This window comes from Apteryx mantelli, chromosome 4 (assembly GCF_036417845.1).
Source record: "Apteryx mantelli isolate bAptMan1 chromosome 4, bAptMan1.hap1, whole genome shotgun sequence".
NCBI lineage: Eukaryota > Metazoa > Chordata > Aves > Apterygiformes > Apterygidae > Apteryx > Apteryx mantelli.
Window position 1 is genome coordinate 26,981,612 of NC_089981.1, and position 23,643 is coordinate 27,005,254.

The 23,643-nt window shown below is 36.2% G+C and overlaps 1 protein-coding gene across 14 annotated transcripts in view; it reads left to right on the top strand.

Moving 5' to 3' along the window:
- SOX6 (SRY-box transcription factor 6) overlaps positions 1-23,643 on the top strand; it is a 381,215-nt gene that overhangs the window by 202,655 nt on the left and 154,917 nt on the right. For all 14 annotated transcript variants that reach the window (XM_067296074.1, XM_067296075.1, XM_067296072.1 and 11 more), the window contains one exon: positions 511-600. In XM_067296074.1, coding sequence (XP_067152175.1) covers positions 511-600 — 90 coding nt within the window. The remainder of the gene's footprint in view (positions 1-510; positions 601-23,643) is intronic.

A 23,643-nucleotide genomic window follows, 5' to 3' on the forward strand; every position in this document is an offset into this window, starting at 1 on the left:
TAGTGTACTGGGAAAAATTCTGATACTGTGAACATCCAATATGTAGAGTGCTTTTATGAATTCCATGGAGACATTATATGAATAACTTTTGCATTGACATGGGTATAAAAATGGGTTTCAGATGACACTGTGTGCCAAATTTCTAAAAAAAGCTTCTAAATCTTCATGTATAATTTTGAGTGTACAATCATTCTCAAATGAAAAAGACAGAATTTGTATATACATTGGCAATCTATGCATGTAAATTGGCAGTTAGCATGCATAAATCCTGGGCAAAGTTTTTTTTTCAATTAGACCCTTGTTAAATCCATAGTAACTCCATTAACCTCAGTGCAATTACTTCGGATTGAAAATGTAGTTAAATAAGAACTCTGTTTGGCTACAAGTTCATTTCCCTTTGAAAATATGGTCCAATTAGAACAGAAAGAAAAGTTTTAACAGGAAGGTGACACCTGTTTTCCTAATCTGTAAGATTATATTAGATGTATCTTCCTTTTTTTTTCCTAATAGATTCATCCTGCATGGAGAAGCTACTTTCTAAAGACTGGAAGGAGAAGATGGAAAAATTAAACACAAGTGATCTCCTTGGAGAAATTAAAGGTATGTCACTCAAATTTTAATTGTTAAAATGTATTTTAAACACTGTTTCACAGATTTACTTAAAGTTCAGAAAAATAATAGAAATAACAATCATAATTTGAGCATGTTTTCCTCTTTCCAGCCAACTCACCCAATCTTCTAATGTTTATCTTTAGAATGACAGAGGTCTTTGACAAACAAATAAATTAGAGCATGTAATAATCAGTTATAGGCAGTATCAAAAGCATTACAGCAAACACCAAGTTAGTTACATTAGTTCATTGACATCAGTTGCATATCTCAGTGTCCAAAGGAAGAGGAAGAAGCATCTTGAAAACATGGAGTTTTTCGTACTTGGTACTGTTTCTTCCCAATTGCATAAATTATATGTAGAAACTGCTTTCAGATTATAAAAAGGGGATCATAGTTTGATCACTGTTTTAAATCTTTGATTGAAAATTGGAAAAATACCACAATGTATTTGTTTATATTTTCGCTGTTTCTGGGGAGAAAGAGAAACTCTGGATGCAGTTCTGGAGCCACTGAAATCAGTGGGAGTTTTCTTGCTTGTATAGACAGGACGTTCCAGTAAATCCAAGATTCGTTGGACCAGACGTCTAGTAAGACGAGAATTCCCTCGACAAATAAAGACCTTGTAGAGAACTTGAAGTGTTTTTTCCCCACCAACTAATTCTTCCGTAGATTTTCCTATTGAAAAGAATTTCAGTGTTATTGATTAAGCAACAAATTGAAAAGATGTGTTTGTGTGCTGTGAGCAGGGCTCATAAGGCATTTTTAAAGGGTACACAAGGTACCTAAGATTTATTTCTCTTTATTGGTATAATTTTCTTAAATAGCAACTACAAATATGTGGAAAGAAAGATCCATGCACATTATATTAATAAACCTTTACTAATATTAAAACAAAAAGAGAAATGTTATTTGATAAAAGTTGATGCTTAGGGTTTTACATTTCCACCAGGGAAACTTAAGATAATTACATTCATTTATTACATAAACAGAGGAAAGACTGGTCCTTCTTTAGTAAGTAAGTTATAATTGGTTCCTTCAGCTGATGCAAGACCAAAATCTAATTGTGTTTAGATATTTCCTTCTGATGGACTTCTCTTGTAGAAATATGACTTAGGTATTAGGCAGGTAAGAAACTCTACAGTAGTGTCAGTGGCAGAAATATAATAAGCAGTTTTACAAAAACATGTTAATAAACAAAAGCTAACAAAAGACTGTAATAAACAAAGGTAACAAAATTATGTCTTGAAATGATATTCTATATAAAGCTGTATTGTCTCCCAATAGCGAGGAAAACGTTGAATGCTTGTTTGTCCATTAATTGCACAATATAGCTACTTAAGTCTCTAAATAGAAACTACTTGAATGCTATTAGTGAATCAAAATTAAAAGAGGTGGGATCTCTAACAATGCAGGATAATGTTCTTTATTCTTTGATATGGCATAAAAAGCTTTTTCATGAGCTTTCATTTACAAAAAATCTGTTCATTTTTCTGGAATTATGATATTCCTCCTGTTTTCTTTGGATATATATTCACTGCAGAGTGAATTAGCAGAGTTCTTGCTCCTAATCCTTTTCTCATCTACCTACATTCTCAGGCTTGGAAGGTTTTTCAGCCCATTCAACTAGCTTGTCTGGGGGTAAAATCTATTAGCTGCATAAAAAGAATCATCCAGTTTGGCTCACCAGATTTGAATGTTGACAGTCATTCAGTAAGTTTCCACCACTATCCTCATATACTCCCGAGGACAGATACGTATTCATGGAAGTCGTTTGGAAAGCAAAGAAGGAGACCTCAGCTTCAGTGTCAGGAGCTATGGCTACCTCCCACTCCTCTGCTGGTGAGAGTGTGAGAGGACATGCACTAGAGAGGAAATAACAGTGGGATAGTTTTGGTGTATGGTTGTTAACATGTAGCAGAGGCTAATGCCGGTGCTTAGATTATACACTGATTATATGCTGTGCTGTGGTCATATCCACAGATCATGGGACAAAACGCCCTATTTTCTGCAGCCCTTAACACCCTTGGTTTTTGCATTGGCCCTTGGCTTGGCATATCTGTAACTGACTGCTCAGAACTGTGTGGAGGAACCATAATATAAATGAGAATCAAATACTAAGGATCTTATTTCTGTCCCTAGGAGATTAGATCGTTGAGCATTTTTCATCATATCCAGGTATCCTAAAAAACAGGTTGATGTTGTGAGGCTGATGTGAATTGAAATGTAACTATGTGCTCCTCACTTTCCCTTTCTCTCTTTCCCTCTAGTAATCTGAGTCATTGTGAGTTCCCCAGTGACAAAGGACGGGTAATGGGTCCATCCTTTTGGGTCCCCAAATCCATCATTTGGGGTCCCCAAAGTCAGCCAGCCCTACCCAGGCTGGTAGTTAAGAGCATGGTACCCATCAGAACAGTAAGAGACCAGTCAGGGGAATGAGATTGTGGGACTGACCGTGCTCCACTGCTGTTCACTCTCTCCTTCTGCAACCTGTTGTCTTTTTTAGCTTCTTTCCGAAAAGCTGAGCTAGACATGACTGTATCTTTTGTTGGCAGACTATCTCTGGAGGTTAGCTGGCACTGTTCGTAGCGCTAGTTGCACTTAATGGGACTATAATCCTTACACATCTAAAGAGTTGTTTCTTGTGAAGTCTTTCATTATCTTTCATAGGATTACTGTGAAGAAGGAAAACTATTCCTATTCATGAATAAACTGTAATATAGAAAGATAAAATTACTTGTACAAGGTCAGTTAATGAGTTGGGGGGTAGATCATGGAGTCCTGCCTTCACCAGTACAAAATACACTAAGAGTCCTTTCTCTAATCCCTAGAAACCTTTCCTTAAGCAGTCTTAATGTCTGCAATATTCTTCTCTACTGCTAGTTGACTTCCAGCAAGACTCAATGCTGAACCTTTGTACTGCCACTGCATTTAACATTTTTCATGAACAGCCAAAATTACAAAGAAGGCACACACAGACTCAGAAGATAACATAATGATTGCTGTTCTGCAGTGCACTTGCAGTTTTCAAACCTCTGTGCAAAGGTACTGGTGTCATTTTATAGCTGAGGAGAACAAGGTGCATAGTTACATAGCAGGCCAGTGGCAGGTCTGGAAGCAGGATTCCTTTCCCCTTGCCTCCCAAGCCAGTTGCCTAGCCCCTGCCTCCAAGCTGGCTAGCTTCTAGCTGGTAGGGAAATTGTAGGCTACTGGGAAGGATCAGGGTAATAGCTGGATATTAACTTATATTAGCATTTGTGGATCTCAAATTGTTTTCAGAGTAATCTCAGTAAGAAAAAAACAAGTCATTCTAGCCAGTGGCAGCATGAAAACCGGGGTGCAGGAAGAAAGTAAATCAAAGGATGTGATCCAGAGAAATTTTTTAATCTACTAAAGAAGCATACTTAAAAAAAGAAGTCCTTTTAATATCCAGGGTGGTAGATTTCCAAAATCATGAAGTTCATTTTCATAGTGCTGAATGGATTTCAGTCAGGTAACTGGCAGGGCACGCTGAGATCTGAAAGAACTACTTCCGAAAATGTACCTTCTCGGGGATGTCAGATATCATGTTGCTTAACTTGCATTACATTCCAAATCAATATATTTAACTGTTTGATATTTTTCACTTTTGTGCAGCCTTACTCTCTGTTCATATTACTGAGAGGCTAACTTAAAGACATGAAGCGATGCAGTAAAAATAAATAAATGAGGTCATTAGGGAAAAAATCTCGGTTTTAAGAAAACGAGGTGTGGTCCTGTGAGGAGCAGCTCTTTGCACTGACTGTTACTGGGAGTTGTTTATTTTAGAGCGAAGGCGTTGTTCTTGTGAAGGATAACCTGAGCACATACTCTTCTTCTGTGTCTGCACAGCTAGCACCCTCCCCCCTCCAGGGAAAGAATAGCATCTTGCTTGTGGGAAGGAGGTTCACTAAGACTCAGTGCCAGAAAAAAGGATGAAAGCAGCAGAAAAAATAATGTACCACTGACACAAACTGTTTCTATTCATATTTGGGAAGCACACAGATGAGAAGAAAAGATAATTGGGTGAGAGAAACAAATTAAAAAATGGTGTCTTCTTGCTTTACCTTCTATATTTAGAACACAATAGTGTTAATCAAGATATAATTATAAACTATATCTATTAATACGACAGAAGCCAATATAAAAGTAGCAAACAGTGAAGCATTTATTTTTCTGTAAGTGGGATTGTTCATGCTCACAATTACTCTTACATAGCATGCTTCATTTGTAAAAGTGCTTTTTCTGAGTTTCTTTATTAGGATTTCAGTTATTGATAATGGGCCAGATTCTTCCTTGATTTCCAGCCAAACAAGCCATTGACTTCAGCGAGGTTGTATGAAACTCAGAGGAGCATTTGGCAGAATGCTTTGTAGCCAAATTCCAGTGGTTAAATAAGTCTGCTTGTTCATTTGATATGTTTATAAATGAAACACATAGGTCAAATTTTCAAAGGTCTGTGAAACAGTTGAGCTGAGTTAAATGACCTGCTCACCTAGAAAAAAAAGCTCATATTTGCTCATGCTAATCATTTGATTGTATGCCAGTTGCCAATGTATGCGTGCATATACGTTTTTTTAAGGTATACAAACAATTTGTGAGGCTTATGCCTGGCTTCTGCAGTTTTGTTCTTTCATACAACAATTAGGATCAGCAAATACTTTTCATTCTAATTTTTTTTACCATGGGTTTGAATGAACAAAGTGGTTCAGGGTTCTTTTCTAAATTTCCAGATATTTGGGTGCAAAGAGTGCTATCCTCACCCTGCCTCGCTGCATTTATTTTTGTTGCTTAGGTTTCTAGTTTTTCTTCACCAGCCACAGCTAGGCAGAGTAGCATCATTTATCACTATACAGAGTCTGTTTTAAGTTTTCTGTTTCTGTTCCAAATATAAATCTCTGGAATAGCGTAGTCTTGCATGCATCAGGCAGTTGTCCCACTGAAATAGCCTGCAATGGTCTTTCTCAGAGTGCAGGGTCTTTGAAGATCAAATAAAAAAGGTCAGTCTTTGAGTAACTTAAGCAATGATGTTATCGTGAAAGGGTCAGAATTGGTCTAACAGTCTTATGGAAGAGTGACTCCTGGGTCACTGGCTACTGTGTTACAAGTTAGTTCGCTGGCTCCCATTGGTGGTGTTTACAACTGGAGCTATCTGTATTTATAGGCATTGTGACTTGGATGTCACATGCTGTCTTTGTACAGTATACTCTATTTTGGGAAGGACAGTGATTGATGTCTGTAACTTCATCCAATACAGAAGTCTGCTTGCATTATGTTTCCCGTGCTTATTCCTTCCCATCTTGTACTTGTTGCTTTATTAGAAAGAACCTTAAAACTCCTATTCTGTATGGCACGTACATATTTAATGGCCTCAAAATATTTAGTTAAGAGGGAGACAGCATGCCTGTTTCCTAAGGAAATGTTGCATTTAGAAAAGCAAACCACTTCACTCATTTGATAGTTTCCTTATAAGATACAAAGTAAACATTATTAAAAATTATATTTGCCCCTGATGTTAGAACACAGAAGAGATGGGAAGAAGTGTTTTCTAGGAGCATTTTTAGTGTGTTCATTAATTACTGGAGGAGAACAGTGAGTCACAACTGCTCAAATCTAGTAATTTAACACTATCCACTTCTGGAATAGTCTTGGAGGCAGTTCTGCATGAATGAATCTGTGAGAAAGTTACGGTTTCTGTGTTTTTAGAGTGAATTAGATTTTTTTTTCCTCAAAAGATGCAAGATTTACACAAAAACTTTAAACACTTATTTTTTGCTTCCCTTTTATAAAATTTATCTTCACAGGTGAGCTTCGGGGAGTTTTTGTTGTACTATATTTAGTGGGAAGACCATTTTGAGCAAAATAAATCTCCTGATGTTTTCCTGTAGCTCTGACCAGCAGTGTAGTCTGGGTTTGTTGTGATTAATTCTCAGTATAATTGCTGAACTTTGTTTTTCAGGAATGGTAAGGGTAAATAGCAGTCTGCTTTATAAATATAAATAAATAAATAAATATAAGTCTTATATCACAGAAGCACTCAGAGGTTTTTAATTATGTCACTTTGTATGGCTGTAGACATTTCAAAGCTCTCCTTTGTGCTCTCTGTTATAAACATATTTTATTTCTTTTGAAGTCTGTGTGATATACATACTAGCAATTAAAAACCCAGCTCAGGCTTTGAGACACAAGGTCTTCTTAATTAAAACTCAAACAAAAGCTACAAGCAAAAACCCCACTATGTGATTAAGGTCTAAAGTGTTATGATACATTAGAATCATTGTTAACTGCTAGGATTTAAAAAATCAATACACAGGAAAAAGGATCAACTGGTTCCAATTAGTGAAACCAATGAAAGCATCCAAAAAAACCAAACCAAACCAAAACAACCCAGAACTCCTACTCCCAAATCCTGAAGAAATTGGTCCTGATTAGAAATATACTACAGGCAATGAAGGTTTCTCGTAATGTATTTATTACCATGATCAGTGAAGTAATATGTTTAACTTTTATGTTGTAGCTCTCTAAATCAGAGATATATTTTTGTTTTGCCATTTCTTCAGTCATTGGCATTTTGTGTAATGTGTTGCAAAAGCTACATCTCCAGGTCTAACCTGACCTTCTAAATTAAGTGATACCTTGCTTTCTGAATGACTGAATATTTCATAAGTATATTCAATAGTTAATGTTTGCATGCTCTTTAGTCTGATTTTGCATGATGAAGGTAATTGACTCCAAAATAAAAATATTCTGGCTGAACTTACCACACCCCGTAGTATCTACTTGTTATGATTAAGATAACCATAAAATTAGTTGGACCTGAGCTTTGCACACAGAGAGTAATTCTATGGAAATCAATGGTACTGCTAACTGTACATAATGCTGTTATTTAAATTATGTACATGTAAGACGTGGCAGGATTGAAGCTGCATCTAGAAAAAAAAATCAGTCACAGGGTTATATTTCAATGGCACCTATCACATTCATGCCTGCTTCTAAAGTTAAAAATTAATGACTAATACCATTTATAGTTCTTAAAACTCTACAACTATAAATTACATTGTAATCAACCTTTCACATGAATCAAATTCTCCATATTGTTGGATACATTTTATAAATAATATCAACTAGGATGCATGCAGTATATTTCCAGACGCACAATGAATTCGTTACTTATTACAATCGTATGTATATGTTTCTTGCCTTCTTGGGGTATGTTTCTAAGCCCAGCTATTCAGGACTAAGTATATGAACTCTTGTTGCTGCATTGAACTCACAGAGACATCTCACTTATATGTTCTGTTCCATGGAACTGCTACCCAAATATTGTGCTAAGAAAGTAATATCACCTGGTCAGGAGATAAAGGAATAAAAGGGATAGTAATGCTAATAGTAAGGAACTTGAAACAGCAATACTTTCATTGGGCATGCTAGAAAGACTGTCTCCTGGAATTTGATCCATTCTTCAGTTGTATAAAGAGTGGCAAGAAAATGTCTGGTATTAAAATGTGTTCATTTCCAAATGCCATTTAAATGGCAAACCGAAAAAGGTTTGAATGTAAACCAAAAAATTACAGCTAGGTTTTCTTCTTTGAAAATTTGCTATTTTCATCTATCTGCAGTATTTTTTCTAGTATTGCACATTTTTATTTTTAATTTTAATTTTCATATCAATATTTGTTTTCTTTAATGAATATGAAGCCTTTCACTGAAGTCAAAAGGTGTTTGCTCAGTGAAGAGCCATCTAACCACTTCCTCCTCTTCTAAATAGGGGTGTCAGTGGCAAATTTCCTTTTGACTCAAGGCCCAGCATAGTCTCTAATACAGATTCTTATCTTTAGCAAAAGAAAACTCCTACTGAAGTCAAATATACTACTTTATATGAAAAAGCAAGTGCTTGTATAGGAGTCCATACTGATAAAACAAGATTGGAACCTGTATTTCTTGTGTTTCATTACGTTTCAGTGCTTTTGCCTTTTTTTTTTGCTACAGACTTATAAAGTCAAATTCTAATAAACTAATGAATGTGGGCATTTATCTAAAATGTTGCATACAGGCACACTGTTGAAAGCACTGAAATTTTCTGATCAATTTGGATTCTCTGGAAACCTGTAGTTGTACTTCTTTATCAATCTTCTGTAACAGGACTTTCATATTAGAGGAGATCTGTGATTTAAGTGTCAGATATAAAAGACATACTGGTATCCTGTCTCTATGGATACTGAGCAACCCAGGGAAGGGTGTAAGGAGAGGGCAAACATACAGCAATATTTCCTCGTATACTCTTCCAATTTCCCGTGATCTGTGATTAATGGACTTCCTGATTCTGAGGTGGTACCTTTGGGTTTAATGGTCCTTAGTGGAATTATCATCTGTGAATATGTCCAATTGCTTTTGAACCTTTTAATTGACAGCTGGAAAATCTGTGGGGATAAATTCCACAGTTAGCAATATGCTGTGCAAAGAAATACCACCTTCTTTATATTGGAACCTACTACCTTGTAATTCTGGTTAGTGCCCACTGGTTCTTGTATTATAATGGACAGTGAATAGTTGTTCATCTTCTCTTTTATATTCCGTTCAGTAGTCCCTTTTCCAGGTTGAAAAGTAAAAATCTATTTCTTTATCCCTTATATGAAAGCTGTTTTACATTCTGATCATACTCATCATCCTTCTCTGCAGTTAATTTGGAAAGAGACCCTATTCCTAGCAACGACAGCCTTCAGCCCTGATTCATGAGACCCTTTGCATCAATCCCTTTCACCTCTGTTGTTTTAAACTCCGTTTCTGAATAGAAAGTCCATCTTGAAATGGGGTCTTGATGTGGGGATGTTTGAGGGCCATTACGAGTAATGAGAGCATCCTGACAGTATCAGAGAATATCAGATTTTTTTTCTTAAGAAATATGTAAATGCCCTACATCCTGTGGACCCAGAGGTGGATCAGAAACGTCATCTGTAGAACTTAAGGGACATAGCATCAGTACTTGGTAAGAAAAACTAAAGTATGAGCACAATTGGGCAACTCACATGCAACAGAGAATAGCGAGAATGTCATGTGCAACCTGACACAGCCGCTGCCTCACAAGCATAAGCTCAGTGAGGAACAGAAGACAGAAGCACAAGAAGGGCTGTCCTTGTCTTCTCTAAACAAGCTGACCCTTTAGAAGAGGTTAACTAACAGTATTTTTTTCAAGAGGTCTTGACTTGTCTAACTGTGACACCTCACTTCTGATCGATGACATCTGACAATTTCTGCCGAAGGGCAGACCTAGCCAAACTGGGCTCATTTTCCTTGTATTCACTTCCTCCAACCAACTTTAAAAGGAGTTTGGCATGATCAGGAATATGGGAATTCTAGTGGAAATTAACGGAGCTGTAATGAAACAGTTTCCATAGGAAATTTGTCAGAAAAGAAGAAACAGGAATAGAAATCTATTAAGAGTATAAACTGTGCTGATTCCATAATTTCATCGTAGGTATTACCCTCTGCATTAATAAAATGAACAGCTTTATACCCAGGCAGCTTGATTAGAAATGGTGCTTTGCCATTAGCTCTTACACTGAAATCCTATTATTATATACATATTTTTTCTAACACTTCTTCTTCTTTAAATTAATATTAGTTTGACCTACATATCCTATTATTTATCTTGGTCTGTATAGATATGAATTAAAGTTTAATATTAGTCACTTAGTCATAAATGTTCTTTAACAGTTGTACAAATTTAAGCTGAGACCTGCTCAATAGCTGTTTAAAATTTGTTGCCCTGTAGATAGCAGTAATGGGAGGCTAACACACTCATGTCTGGAATGAATCCTCATGCCTATTAAGATTTGTTTGAATAGGTTTCCATCACAACAGGTGCACAATTATTTTATGTGTAAAATATTATCAGCCTTCCAAATTAGCCGGGGCAAAATGCAAGTTGTCTGATTAAATAATCAAATCCAATACTTAAAATGCACTTGATTTCCACAGGAATTTTAAGATGCTAAGCCCCAGTCTATCAGTGAAACTGTGATTGTTTGCAGCATGCAAGTAGCAGCTTGTAGTGTATCCTGTTTAGTATGTTTTACATAATTCATCCTACATTATACAAGACAAAACCGCTAAAAAAGCATATAATAATAGGTTTTACTTCTAGTCAAACAATTTTAATCTACCAATGAAGGTATTATGCTGTGCATTAAATCAGAAAAAAGTGGGCCTTTAATGGAAAATAGTTTGAAAGTGTTCTGTATTCGATTAGGAGGCACATCAGTTTAGAAATATAAAACCCTGTGTTGTTTTTTAAATAATTTATTTTATGAAGGGGGAGGGAAAAAAGGAAAATCTGAAGTGCAGCTTGCAGTGTGGAGTTCACATATGCCGCCAGTTACTGAATAACTTAGTAAACACAGAGGCTCCGAGACCCAACAAATGGATAAAATCTGAAACAGTAAGTTCACCATGAATGGAAAACTTAACACTGCAGCTGTCTGACACAAATTGCATACAGGTAACTGTTTGTTTTCATATCTGAATCTGTTTGTCAATCAAGGAATGCTATGAATCAGGAGATGGGATCTCAAATACAAAACCACAAAGTCAGAGACAGCATCTGGAGGAGCTCCAAGCCACAAAAATTAGGGAAGAAGCACAGAGGGAACAAAAACTGTAAATGCTTGCATGGATTCTGCCTCTATATACATTGAATTTAAATAATTGTGTTGATACATCAGTAATAATAATTGCTGATAAAAATTATAGTCCTTATTTTGGGCAGCAGTATGTTTTACTAGATGTGAAATTAAATGCAATTTATATTAATTAGGGATAATATGAACAGTATGTAAGTGGTTGACATTTCCGACATTTTTAAACATACTACTATATGTGAAGATATATCTTTTGCATTTGTTTTGACTCAGAAATAGTGTAGATTGATATATGCCCCTAATGGATTCTGTTGAAATAAAGATCACAGTTCTAACCTCAAGATCTGAAGATTATTTATAGGCAAGTTTCACTATACTTTGAAATTCAGTTATGGGATTTGATCATTTATGTAACTGTTCATATGAAAATGTTAGTTTTGTCTGGAAGCTGGAATGCGTTCTTAATAAAGGTATTAAAACAAAATCTACTGTTAAAAATGCAGGTGTTGGACTCAAGTTGCAGGATTTCAAAAGACAGTGTAGTGTATGCAGACCTTAAGTTTTTCTAAATGTGGGAAAGCCTACAGAGGCTTCAAGTTCTGATTGGTAACATTAAGGGAATACCAAGAGAGGTTTACTAAGGAAGGGGAGGAAAATAGCTGTTATGTGGTTTGCTTTTTAAGATCCATTAAGAATCATAGAGTTTCTTTTAACTTGTAACCGAAAGAACTTCTTTCTACCTTCACTGTTTTACTGTGGTGCCAAGAGATGTTTGCCTACATATTGTTGAGGTTCTGCAACAGTCACGGGATGACTGTGGATTTTCTTTTAGGTGCTGCAATAAGTACAGGGTTCCTACCTAAGGACATACTTGTAAATTAATTAACTCTGTTGTCTATTTTGTTGTTTTCTTCATCACCCCAAGGGCTTCGTGGGGTAGTTATGAGCTCTGACAGACTTCAGCCACAGATGAGGATGCTCGTTTCTTCTGAAATTTAAGGATTTTTCTAAAAAGAAATACTTTAGCTTTCAGGTTACATCCTGCCACTTTTCAAGATAACAGTGAGTGACAAAGGCATTTTGGGTCTCTACATGCACTCAAATAACATATCCCACCATCAGACAGCTTTGAACACTCGGTGCTAAGACCTGGCTGTGGGCAGGCCATAAAGGGAATTTTCAGTCTGCTGACTTGAAAAAAACATCTTCAGTGTCCACACATGACTCAAGTTTAGTTAACTTCATAGGTGGATATGTCTCTTCTCTTTCTTTTCCTCTTCCCTTCAGTGTGCTAATAAAGACTGAGAGAAAATCAGTTCTTTTCTGAATTATAGTTGCAACTACTGAAAAGGGCTATGGGGATAATCAGTGAATCATCCAAGACAACTTACAGCTGTTAATCACATGTGAGCTGAATGTGCTATCGGAAATGTACATTCTGACAGCTTTGCCCGTGTAAAATATTTAAAGGCATTAAGCACACAGAAATTAATGTAAAGCTCAGGTTTGAAAATGACTGAAAACTATTAAGATTTAGGTAATGAGAAGCAACATGGGTTAGCTTGTTTTAATGAAATGGTCATCACAAAGGAGAAAAAGATCTCTTTACAATAGGCACACTCTGACTCTTGCAGTATACTCTTAAAAGGAGAATGCTGCTCTTCACTGATCAAAGACAGCTCCTAACAGACTAGCCGGCATAGTCAGGTCTGGAGCTGAGTCTGCTCTATTGAGACATTTTGTTGCTACTATACGAAATGGTAAAATATATAGACTCAGTTTCTGTGATGGTCCTTAACAAACTCTGTAAAGTGTGTATATTTTAAAAACTAAAATAACATGCCACTTTTTATTGGAGCCCTGAAAGAGTTATTTTTCAGTTGTTTGTGAACTCAGGATATATGATACTTGTTTCATGTTCTTGACTGATAGATAGAAGATAGGAAATGTTTAAATGATACTGTGAGAAATAGAAGGTTAGTTGGTAAAATAGGCAATGATTTTATGCATACTTAATCAGGCTTTTACAGTACCGCTCTTTTTTGTCAATGTTAGGGATGTCATAACAGGCACACAGAAGTTGTGCAGTTGAATAAGCAGTTGAGAAAGTCACTGCTTTTGTTAAGATAGATTGTATACACTGAATTAATATCTAAAGTAATACTGAGTATTTGAGTTAGCAAAAATTTGTGGGTTTTGCATATGGAAATAAGTGTGAATGAGTGTATGATGTGAGTAATCTCTGTTCCCTTGAAAAAGCAGTTTCCGTATTATCTTGACACTTGTCAGATTAGTATTGGTTCATACTTATGAGAAGACCTGCTTACCTAAGCCGATTTTCTCATACGGACTTCTGTCTGTATGTGTAGAGCCTACAGTATAAATGAAATACTGCAAGCTGCTGAAGTCCCCTGAATGCAGAACATGTGACATAGACAAGAAAAACCTGATCTTTGCCGTTATATATCAAGCTAATAATGGAAGAGCTCTCTGGAGAAATCAGAGAATTCGTAAATGACTGCAGTCCTTGATACTTCGAAGTTACTGAAGTTCTAATGATTTCTAGGAAGTGATATCTAAATGTGTGTGGTCTTTCAGCAGTTCTTCAACAATATTTCCATTTATGACCATGTTTAGTTTGATACCCTGAAATTATAATAACATACTGTATCAAAGGTTATGTGTTAGAAGTAGCTTTAAGGGTGCAGCTGAAGACTTTTTTTTTATGCTAAGGTCATCACTTAAAAGTGAGCAACTTAAAGTATTGACTGAAACACGTCATCCCCTAAGCCTGTGTATATGCATCTTTGCTCAGATCCAGATTCTCATGTCCACCAGCCATTACTGCAGATGAGAAAAATAAATGAAATGCCTTTTACATTATGGCAGGTGTAGTTGATTCACTCATAATTATGAATTCCCATGTATCTTAATGAAAAATCATCAAATACTATGTCTGAAGAGCCAGAGGTGCAAACCAAGAACTCGGAGAAAAAATGGCAAGGAAAAATTTGATAGAAAATTTTAAAAAAACAGCCACACAGGTTCAGACCAAGTGTCCATTTGACTCTAACAGTAGCCATAAATGAACACACAGGCAAGAGAAAGAACGGGGAGAGCATATACAATACTTTCACACTAACGTTATCCCAGTGTCTGACTATTTTCAGCTCAGGGGTTTACCTGACCCTGATGTGGTTTGTTTATTTAGTATCACTCCACAGGATCTCTCTTCCCTCTTCCAAATACTCGTCCAGTCTCCCCTTGAGCCTGTAAAAACTTTCTGTGCCTGCAGCATCCTTCAGGCAGACAGTCCATGGCTCTACGGCCCATGGTGTGAAGAGCCACCTCAGAAGAAAATACACTGAAAACTTTAGCTCTCTTCCTCAGATGACACTTAAGTGATTTAGACACGTCTATCTCATTTTTTAAAACAGTGTAAGATGTCATCTGACTCAACAGGAATTAGATGCTCAATGTACTTTTGAAAACATGGCCAGAGATCTATCTGCAATAGAAAGAGACCTAAATCCCTTTGAGAACCTGATCTGGAGACATCTAAGGTCCAAGAGAAGTCTTTGAAAAATAACTGAGAACTTCTCAGATGCAGTCAGACTGAAATTTTGATGCATATTTGTAATTCTCAGAGAGCAAATGACCATAAAATACATTGCTTAAGTGCAAAATTATTTTGCAGTCACAAATAGCTTTAAACTTAATTGACAGTGTCTCAGCATTGCAATTACACTGATGTAAATTTTAAGAAGACAATGTCAGAAACATTGCATCTAGTTGCAATGGTTATGTTGTTCCAGACATAGCTTATTTTTTAATAGGATACTTAACAGGAAGATGCTTACCTTCCAAAAGTAATTGAGAGAAGTCTCAATAGAAAACTCTTTTCCCTATTTCTACTTCTTCTTTGTTTGTGTTTTTAGGTTTACTGTCTTGTTATAAGGGAAGAATAACCATGAAACCATGTTTGCTGTAGAAATAAAGTAGTCAAAAATACAACTTAGACAGATTTTTATTGTCCTAAGGAGAGAAGAGCAATTAGGGGCCCCTGATTTCTGAAAGATATCCCAGTACTATTTATAATGCTTTGAATTTTAAGGCTGTTATTATGGAATTAAAAACCTCTTCATGTGTTTCCTGTGTGCTCCAAATGATTCAAGCTTTATTCTGAACTACCCTTAGACTGTGCCTGAAGTTCAGGCTTTTGAATGTTAAGCTACATTAAGTATTTCAAATAAATAGTATTTATATTTTCATTCTGAGTGATCCTCTCTGAATTGTAGAATACCTATATAAGCACAACAAAATAACATGATACCACTTTCTGCTTTGGGACTGTGAGCAATTTCATTACCAGTGATTCCATAGTGAAGGGTTGCGTTAAATGTTTTGGTTTGTGATCAGCTAGGTATACAAATAAATTGAATTAAGAAAATCTCCAACTGTACTTCTAGTTGCTTCTAAGAAACATCTGGCTAAACATAGTCATGCTTGCGGTTAGAGGATAATTATACCAGAACACTGTAAGGGTATGGGTGGAACTTCAGTCTGTAAATGAAGGCCACCACTTTTGTGCTCTGGCTAATGTGATTTAGGAGTTTTTCCACAGTTAGAAAACTGGATTGATAATTTTGGAGCATATTTCATAGGAGCACAGCAAGCTTGTCACAGAATGCTAATTCGATCTGGAATATTTTCAGTTTCTTTTCTTTAATGAAACTTGAGGGAACAAAAAGCATGGTTTATTTGTTTGGGTTTTGTTCCCCATATCCTTGCAGTGAGATTGTTGTTATTTCAAAAGACTCAAAGTAATACATTTTTGTAACATTAATATGCTCTGCTGAATTGGTTTTACAGATGAGCAGGTTCTTTGTAGCAGATAAGTAACACTTTTAACTTATAACTGTTCGATTAGGAATAAAATTTAAAATAATATTAAGATTCACAAGTCTGAAGCTTCCAATTTTGACCACCTAATGCCATTAGTAATGAACATATCAATGGACCTGTTTCAAAGCCCACTGAAATCAGTGTAAATCCTTCAACTGAATTCTGTGGGCTTTGTATCAAGGATAGTACATTCTAAATGTATAAAATGTTGGGGTTTTTTCCATGCATATCAAAGGCTTTTGACTAAATTGTCTGCTCTCAGACAAAATAGGAAGTTTCTTCTTTACAGCTTCCATGATAGACAGGGTATGCTAATGTCCTTGTTTTGCAATAAACTTTGCTTCTTCGTTACTTATCACCAGAGGCAATAAAAATCTTCAGAGGCAAATATAAGTTTTTCATTGATATACTTGTTTGTATTTGTAAGACATGAAAGATGAACATGTAATTAAGATCAAAATTAAAAATTATATTTAAAGTATATAAATCTTGCAGTACTAATACTCCTCATATGTATATTTAGACATTTCTGAGTGGAGTAGCTAATAACTACTAACAAAAAACTCATGGAAGTAACTTATTTAACAACATATAAAAAAAGTAATCGCAAGATATTGTAAGTCAGAGTACATTTCACAGGGGCACATCTTTTTCTCTCCTGTGTATACTATGAATTCTGGATGCAGCAGCAGGAAAGCATTTGGCTTGTGAGTTTGAGTATAGGACGAGAGGCAAGATTACTAGAGTGTTTTTGGAGAGGGATCCTCAGTGTTAGCTGTAAGACGTAAGAACTCTAATGAGTGACTCCTAATGTGTAAATCTATTAGCCTCTTTATAAAAAAGAAAAAAGGACCTTTGGAATGTGGAAGCTACCAGGGCACTTAGGGAGAGGATCTCTCCCCTTCTTGCACCCTTAGTGGAAAGGATTCATTCTCATCCTCCTTCTTATGGATCTTCCTAGCACACAGGTACAGGTTCCATATCAGGCACTGCACTGTCCTCCTTAAAGCATGACTAGCACCTCAGGAAGATAAGGTGGTGACATGTGTTTTCACGGGTTTTGCAGATGTCCAAGTGCAGGAGTACGCTTAAAAGCTATATAGACTTCAGCTGTCACTTTTCTTATCATCACCCCATTTATGCATCTATAGACATTACAGTGCAAAGTATTCCTCACGATTTAAAGGGAAGAGTCATATCATTTCTGCAAATACTGGGACAAAAAGCAGGAAAAAATGCTATCGAAAGCTCCTTTTTAGGTAGCTTACTGTTTGAAATGGAAAACTTAATTAAAACATATGATTCTTTTTCAGCTTCATTATTAATCTGTAGGTTAGACAATGCAAGAAGACTGGACAAATAAGCAAAAGCTTCTTGTAGAGCATAAACTTTCTTATGAAAGACAAATATCAGCTAAAGAAATCACAAATAACAGTAAGTCTTGTTATACAAGAAAATTAATGTCAACTAATTCATATGAGCTATACTCTTCAAAAGAAGTATTAAACTAACTTCCTCTAAACTCAGCTTCCTCCCAGTCATTTTTATGCGTGCACATATACAATTCTCTTTCCAGAATAAGATTACCAGAGCAGATATTCAGTACAGCCCTGTGATTGAAGATACATGTTTTAATTGGAGAGCTCTTCCTTCCAAACAAGCACTTCTTTGCACTTGTACTGCAACAGGAAGAGAGACTAGTTTAAAAAGAATGAAAAATTGTATAGATCACTCGGAATTGTATCATGTTTACATAATAAAAAATAAGATTCATTTTGAAGGGTACTATGGTACCCAGAAATAACTTGTTAAAGTTAAAATTGAATATTGAAACAAAATGATTTTTATCCAGCTGTACGCTGTTATGAAAGAACAATCAAAGAAATGGAGCAATTTCAAAATCAGTCCCGAATTCTCCATTTACATTTTTTTTCTTCAGCAGACTCCTAATCTTTGCATGTTGGTTGATAAGGATCCTACTTATTCCAGACTGTCATCAGTTGTGACTCTCAACATTGTAATTCCAAAAAAGACACTACCTATGATTATATATAAACAAAACAAAATATCTTCATTTCACATCTAAAAGAGGAAGTTACAAAAATGATTCTTACTTATACATTTTACTGCTAACTATTATACATATATTCAAGATGGCTTAGCATTCCTAAGTCAGATCATCCTTTTCCACCCTAGTTTTTGGAGCCCTTGTTATTGGAATTAAGAGTTTAGTAGAGTCAATAATAATATTAATGATACAAAGTTTGCTCTCTATATAACACTGCCATGTTCATTTTATTTTGGTTTCCTGTGCGCTGCCCTACAACATTCTCAGTTAACAAAATAAAACTACTTATTTTTCTTTTCTCTTTACATCATCGTTTAGTGTTTGTATCACTGTACAGATTACTCACAGCCTGTGGCCTCTGCTGTATCATTATATTCTATTTCAGCAAGAAAAGGATATCTGTGAGTTTTTAGTTGGAATGTATAATATGTACTTTTGCATAGAGTCTTAACAGATCTTATTGAGTATATACAAACCATGTCTAAAACCACTGAAATCACTAAAACATTTATAAACATTATCTCCATTTGCTGCTGAAAAACCCTAGGAATAATTCATTCAAAAATTTCGTTCTCCTTTTTCTTGCACATGCACATGAATGAACTAACACTTGAAGTAATCTGTACTTCTGATCTGGTTTAGAATGTAAGGTGACAAGTTCTTCTGCAATTTGAGTCATTCTAAAAATCAACCTTCTTCCCTCCCTCCCTCCTCCTTCCCTTCCCTCCTCCTTCCCTTCCCTTCCCTTCCCTTCCCTTCCCTTCCCTTCCCTTCCCTTCCCTTCCCTTCCCTCCCCTCCCCTCCCCTCCCCTCCCCTCCCCTCCCCTCCCCTCCCCTTTCCCCTTCCCTTTCCCTTCCTTTTTGTCTTTCTTTTCTTCCTATCCTTTCTTTTGTTCATTTGTATTATATATATGGGGTAGTACCAAAATAGCTAAACATAGTTAAAAAGTCCTCCAAAGGTTGTATCATATACAGTTCTTTTCATCTGTGTGAAAGAAAGAGTAAGAACTCCACTAGATTTCTTAAAATTATTCTGTTTCCCTCAGAGCTAGTTTGGAGGAGGGGGAGGCTGAAGCACTGGCTAACATGATATTCTTTCTTATGTTCCTGCAGTCGATTCCATTTGAGGACTCAACTGTGGATTTACCACATCCCCCAAAATGGGACAATGTATCATTGTGCTGCCCATGAATAGACCAGGAACTACTTCTGCAATCCAGTCCTATACCTAGCTGAGGTTACTTTCTTTGGCAGTTTTGGAGGTGTTTGGTAATAATTTATGAATGTTGTATGTTGACCTGGTCACTGCAATGTTTTCTCTTGAATGTATTGGTTTAGTTGATTAGAACTGTTGTGCAAAAGGCTCAAGCAGGAAAACCTCTCAATATGAGATATTCCTCAGGAAACACTTGAGAATTGCTAAGAAACAATGTCAAAACAGAAGGCCAGCAAATCAAAAGAAGTATTAAAGGCCAAAGAAACTTTGTCTCAGGACAATGAGGTTGGTTATTTGCAGGAGCAAAGCTGAGGTATAAGCATTTGCTGAGACATCCTAAAGCAGGTAAGCCTGCCTGGGTTGCCAGCAGGCAATGCCAGATCTTTAGGAAAAATAGCCAACTGGATTACTATATATATTTCTGTGGGTTATTTGTTCTTAATGCAGAATAAACAATTCTGTGATTTAAGCAGTTTGAAGAAGGAATAGATCCTTCAAATCCTTTTGAGAAGAATCCCTGAAGGCAAAAACAGCCAACACGTTAGGTGGTCAAATAGGGTACACTGGAGCATGAACACTCAGGGCTGCAGTGTTGAAGAGGGGACTTGTGAGGGCACTTAGGCCCAGGCGTGCACATTCATGTCCTGTCTCTAGCCCAACTCGTTGTCAGGAAGAGACCTGGAGGGGCATTGGCTCTTCTGCATGTGTACTTTCTTCCATGGTTAGGAAGCATGGATGTGTGGGCTGGCTGAAAGCTGGAGTGTGATCCAAACTAAAGGATGGTGGGTCCAGGACCCTGAAGTTTGCTGCGTGACTCACCTGCAGATGAGTTTACACAGAGCCAGAGAGATGACTGTGGTGACGGGGGTGCAGCTAGCCCTGTGGTCACAGTGTTGGCCCTACCCACTCCCTCACCTATACCTCGGCATACTGACATGGGAAAATGAAGGGTCGTAAGGACCTTGCTGAAATCATATTATCCTCACTCTACTACCTGCAATTTTATTGCTAGTCTAGAAAAGATAGTCTGACCCATGATGAGTTGTGGATTATATTGAAACTTCCCTGTTGTGCAAATCACATTGTTTTCTGATTGCTGATGTCTAAGAAATGGCTTAAGCAGCTGAGGTTTGGTGTATTTGAAACTAGGAAGAATCCTGCAGATCATCAGTCAAGCATTTTTATCCTTGTCATAAGCAGAGGTAACTTAAGCCATTTTCTGGCTTTCTGAATCTGACAAAACGATTTTGCTCTACCAAATGTTTTCGATAGTTGCTAATATTAATTCCCATTATTGCCTATGTACATGGGATATTATTTTTTCTTGCTGAAAACTTAAAACACAGAACTGTTTTGAGACATAAAGGGAGGGGGAATCTCACACCTTCACTAGAGAAGCTGTCTGCTGTGATTTGCATGCTAGACATGTTTACTGGGCAGCCTTCTGCACTAAGATGCTACAAAGTACAATGGAAGCATTTATAAAACTTTTTTATTGACTAAGGACTGGACAGTAGCATATGGGAACATCAACAATTGCTAACTGATCATGAAATAAAGAAATTCCAGTATTCTAGTGTTATAAAAAGAAGGGGAAAAAAAGTCATTCAGAACTTAGTCATATTGGTTCAGCTGTTGTAACCAAAGACTGATAAGATAATAGAGGTCTTTGTGGTTGTTTTCTACTGAGATGCTTTATCTTTATGGTGCACTTGGGGCCCTTTAGAGTGGAAAGCTTTCTAAACTGCTGTTGGAGTTAGAACTCAAATTAGATGCTATTGCACTGGGAAGGGAGCTCCTTACTCAGGCAGCCGTCACAAAGTGACTTTTATCTCCCAAGGCCTTCCATTAGATTGTTACTTTCTTCTGTTTTCCCTGTTTATTTTTGTTGACTTTTGCTGCCCTATTTTGTGGCATTTAAAAGGTGACCCAATCAAAAAAGGGTAAATGCTAAGCGCTGGACAGAGCCTGTGAAGTAAAGACATCACAGCCTATCTGATGTGTGCTGTGACTGCTGTGTTAGACAGAATGGTTTAACCAGGTTATCTCTGGGCAGCTAAGATCAAATACACTTTCTTTGATGTCTAGCATTGTGTTTTTGCTTTCTTCTCAAACAATGTCCATTAAAAATAAAACAACTGACAGAGGAATTGATTTATAAATACTTTTTTTTTTTAATGCTGAAATTACTTGATTCAAATCGTTTTTGATTGTTGGTTGAATTGCTGTCATTGATGATACACTGGAACTGCAGTTATGTGATTTAAAGCCCTTCTTAGCTTCTGGCAAAGTCTTCTTTCTTACATTTCTGTCTCTTGCTTTCATAAAATTCACACTACCTGTTTGTTCTAAAACACAACAAGAATAATCATTTGTGGTGTATTAATTTGTATTTCCTGTAGATGTACAGGACAAAAGTTAGTTCAGATGCGGTATGTAAACAAGGATGATATTTTTAATGCTTTACGCTTATCACAGAATTCAAGAGAACTGATAATACTTTGCAGCTGTGTAGATACTCATGCAAAGATCTCCAAGCACTTCAGAAGCATTAACTAACTGGGCATAAAAACTGCTATGGAGAAATAGTTTTTTTTATAACATTCTATTTCATAGTTTCTTCAAAAACTCATTATATAAGATAGGTAGAAATGTTAGTCAAGAAGTCAACTGACTTGACTAATATTTCTGCCTATCTTATATAAACCTGCCCTGGCTTAGGTCTGAGGCTACTTTGTCCTGGCAGCACCCTTCGTGTACATGTGGGGAGCCTAAGGCAAGCACATTCAAGGACTTGCAGCACTTTAGTGTCACGGCCAAGAAGCCCACTTCAGCAAGCTTCAGATCAGGCCTTTAAACTTTAGTTGTGACACTATTCTTTTGCCTTCTATTAACTTGATAGAATATGTGATTTTAGCTTGCTTTCTTTTGTTGAGTGTCAAAGAGATTGGTTTAAATTATACCGTGTAGGTTGAGAAATCTATTGTTTGTTATTCCTGCTTATTTTTTCTGTTACCAGAAGTTATTACTCTGTCTCTGTATCATGACAACTTGCCACAAGGGCAGTTCCAAATTTAACATTGAATAGCCTCTTATGTTGACGTGCAGATACATCTGTATATAGACTGAATATACATTAAGAGGTAATAGAAGGAACAGAGATAATGAAAGTGTTGTAAGATGGTAAAAAAGAGATTTATTTAGGAAGTATAGTTATATTCTGTATCTGTAGTTACAGGATACTAGATTTTTAATCTTTTTTGAAACACTTAAATCTAGGCAAATAAAAGTACAGGATGTGATTTTTGTGATTTTTTAAAAATGCATTTTACTGCAAGAAATATGACGATCTTCCTATTAATTTGTGTACCAGAAATTGGGTGGTATTTTAATTGTGTGATGTTTTAAAAATAGGTTTTTGCCATAAACAGAATTCTGTCTAAATGTAATCTTGGTTCACAAGTAGAGTTTAGTTGATCTCTTCTCTCTTTTTGAGTAGATTTATAGCTCTGTTTTATTTTCTCGCTCCTGGTTAGATTGACCTGTGACCAGCCTTTCTCAACAGTTGTCTTTGATGCATTGGTTCTGTTCAGTTTGACCATTTTACCTCAATTTGTGCTCAAATCAAGAGAAGAAGTAAAACAATAAACACAAAGAAAAAATAAAGTGTTGGTATTATCAAGATTATTTTCCAGTTTATGATTATAAGCACAAAAGCAAGAATATATATCCTAAGGACTATTACAAATAGCAACTGTTTTTTCTGAACTTTTTATGAGAATAATGGTTCCATTTTCATTTTTTAAGAAGTCCTTAAACACTATTGACTTCCCATCAACACTAAAAATTTTAAATACTGCTAGTAAAGGGAGTCAATGGATCAAATTCAGAATATCTGAAGTCACTAAAATAAAGGCCCCTAAGAAAAATGTGTCAATTTTAAAAGTCGTTCCTAACTGAAGACCATTTTGTGATAGAGCCAAAGGTTAATAAAATCAGTAGTGAATGTAGCAATTTTACAGATAAGCTATTCACAACAAGTGTAGTTACTTGAATAAAAAGCTAATTCAGTCCTAAAATGCCACATGCAATAGCAGTGAATAGCTGCTTTTAGGTGCTTTCTGGAGGAGGATAAAATACAGAATCACAGCACTCTTCTTTTCCAGCATCCCTGGCTGCCTGTAAATTGC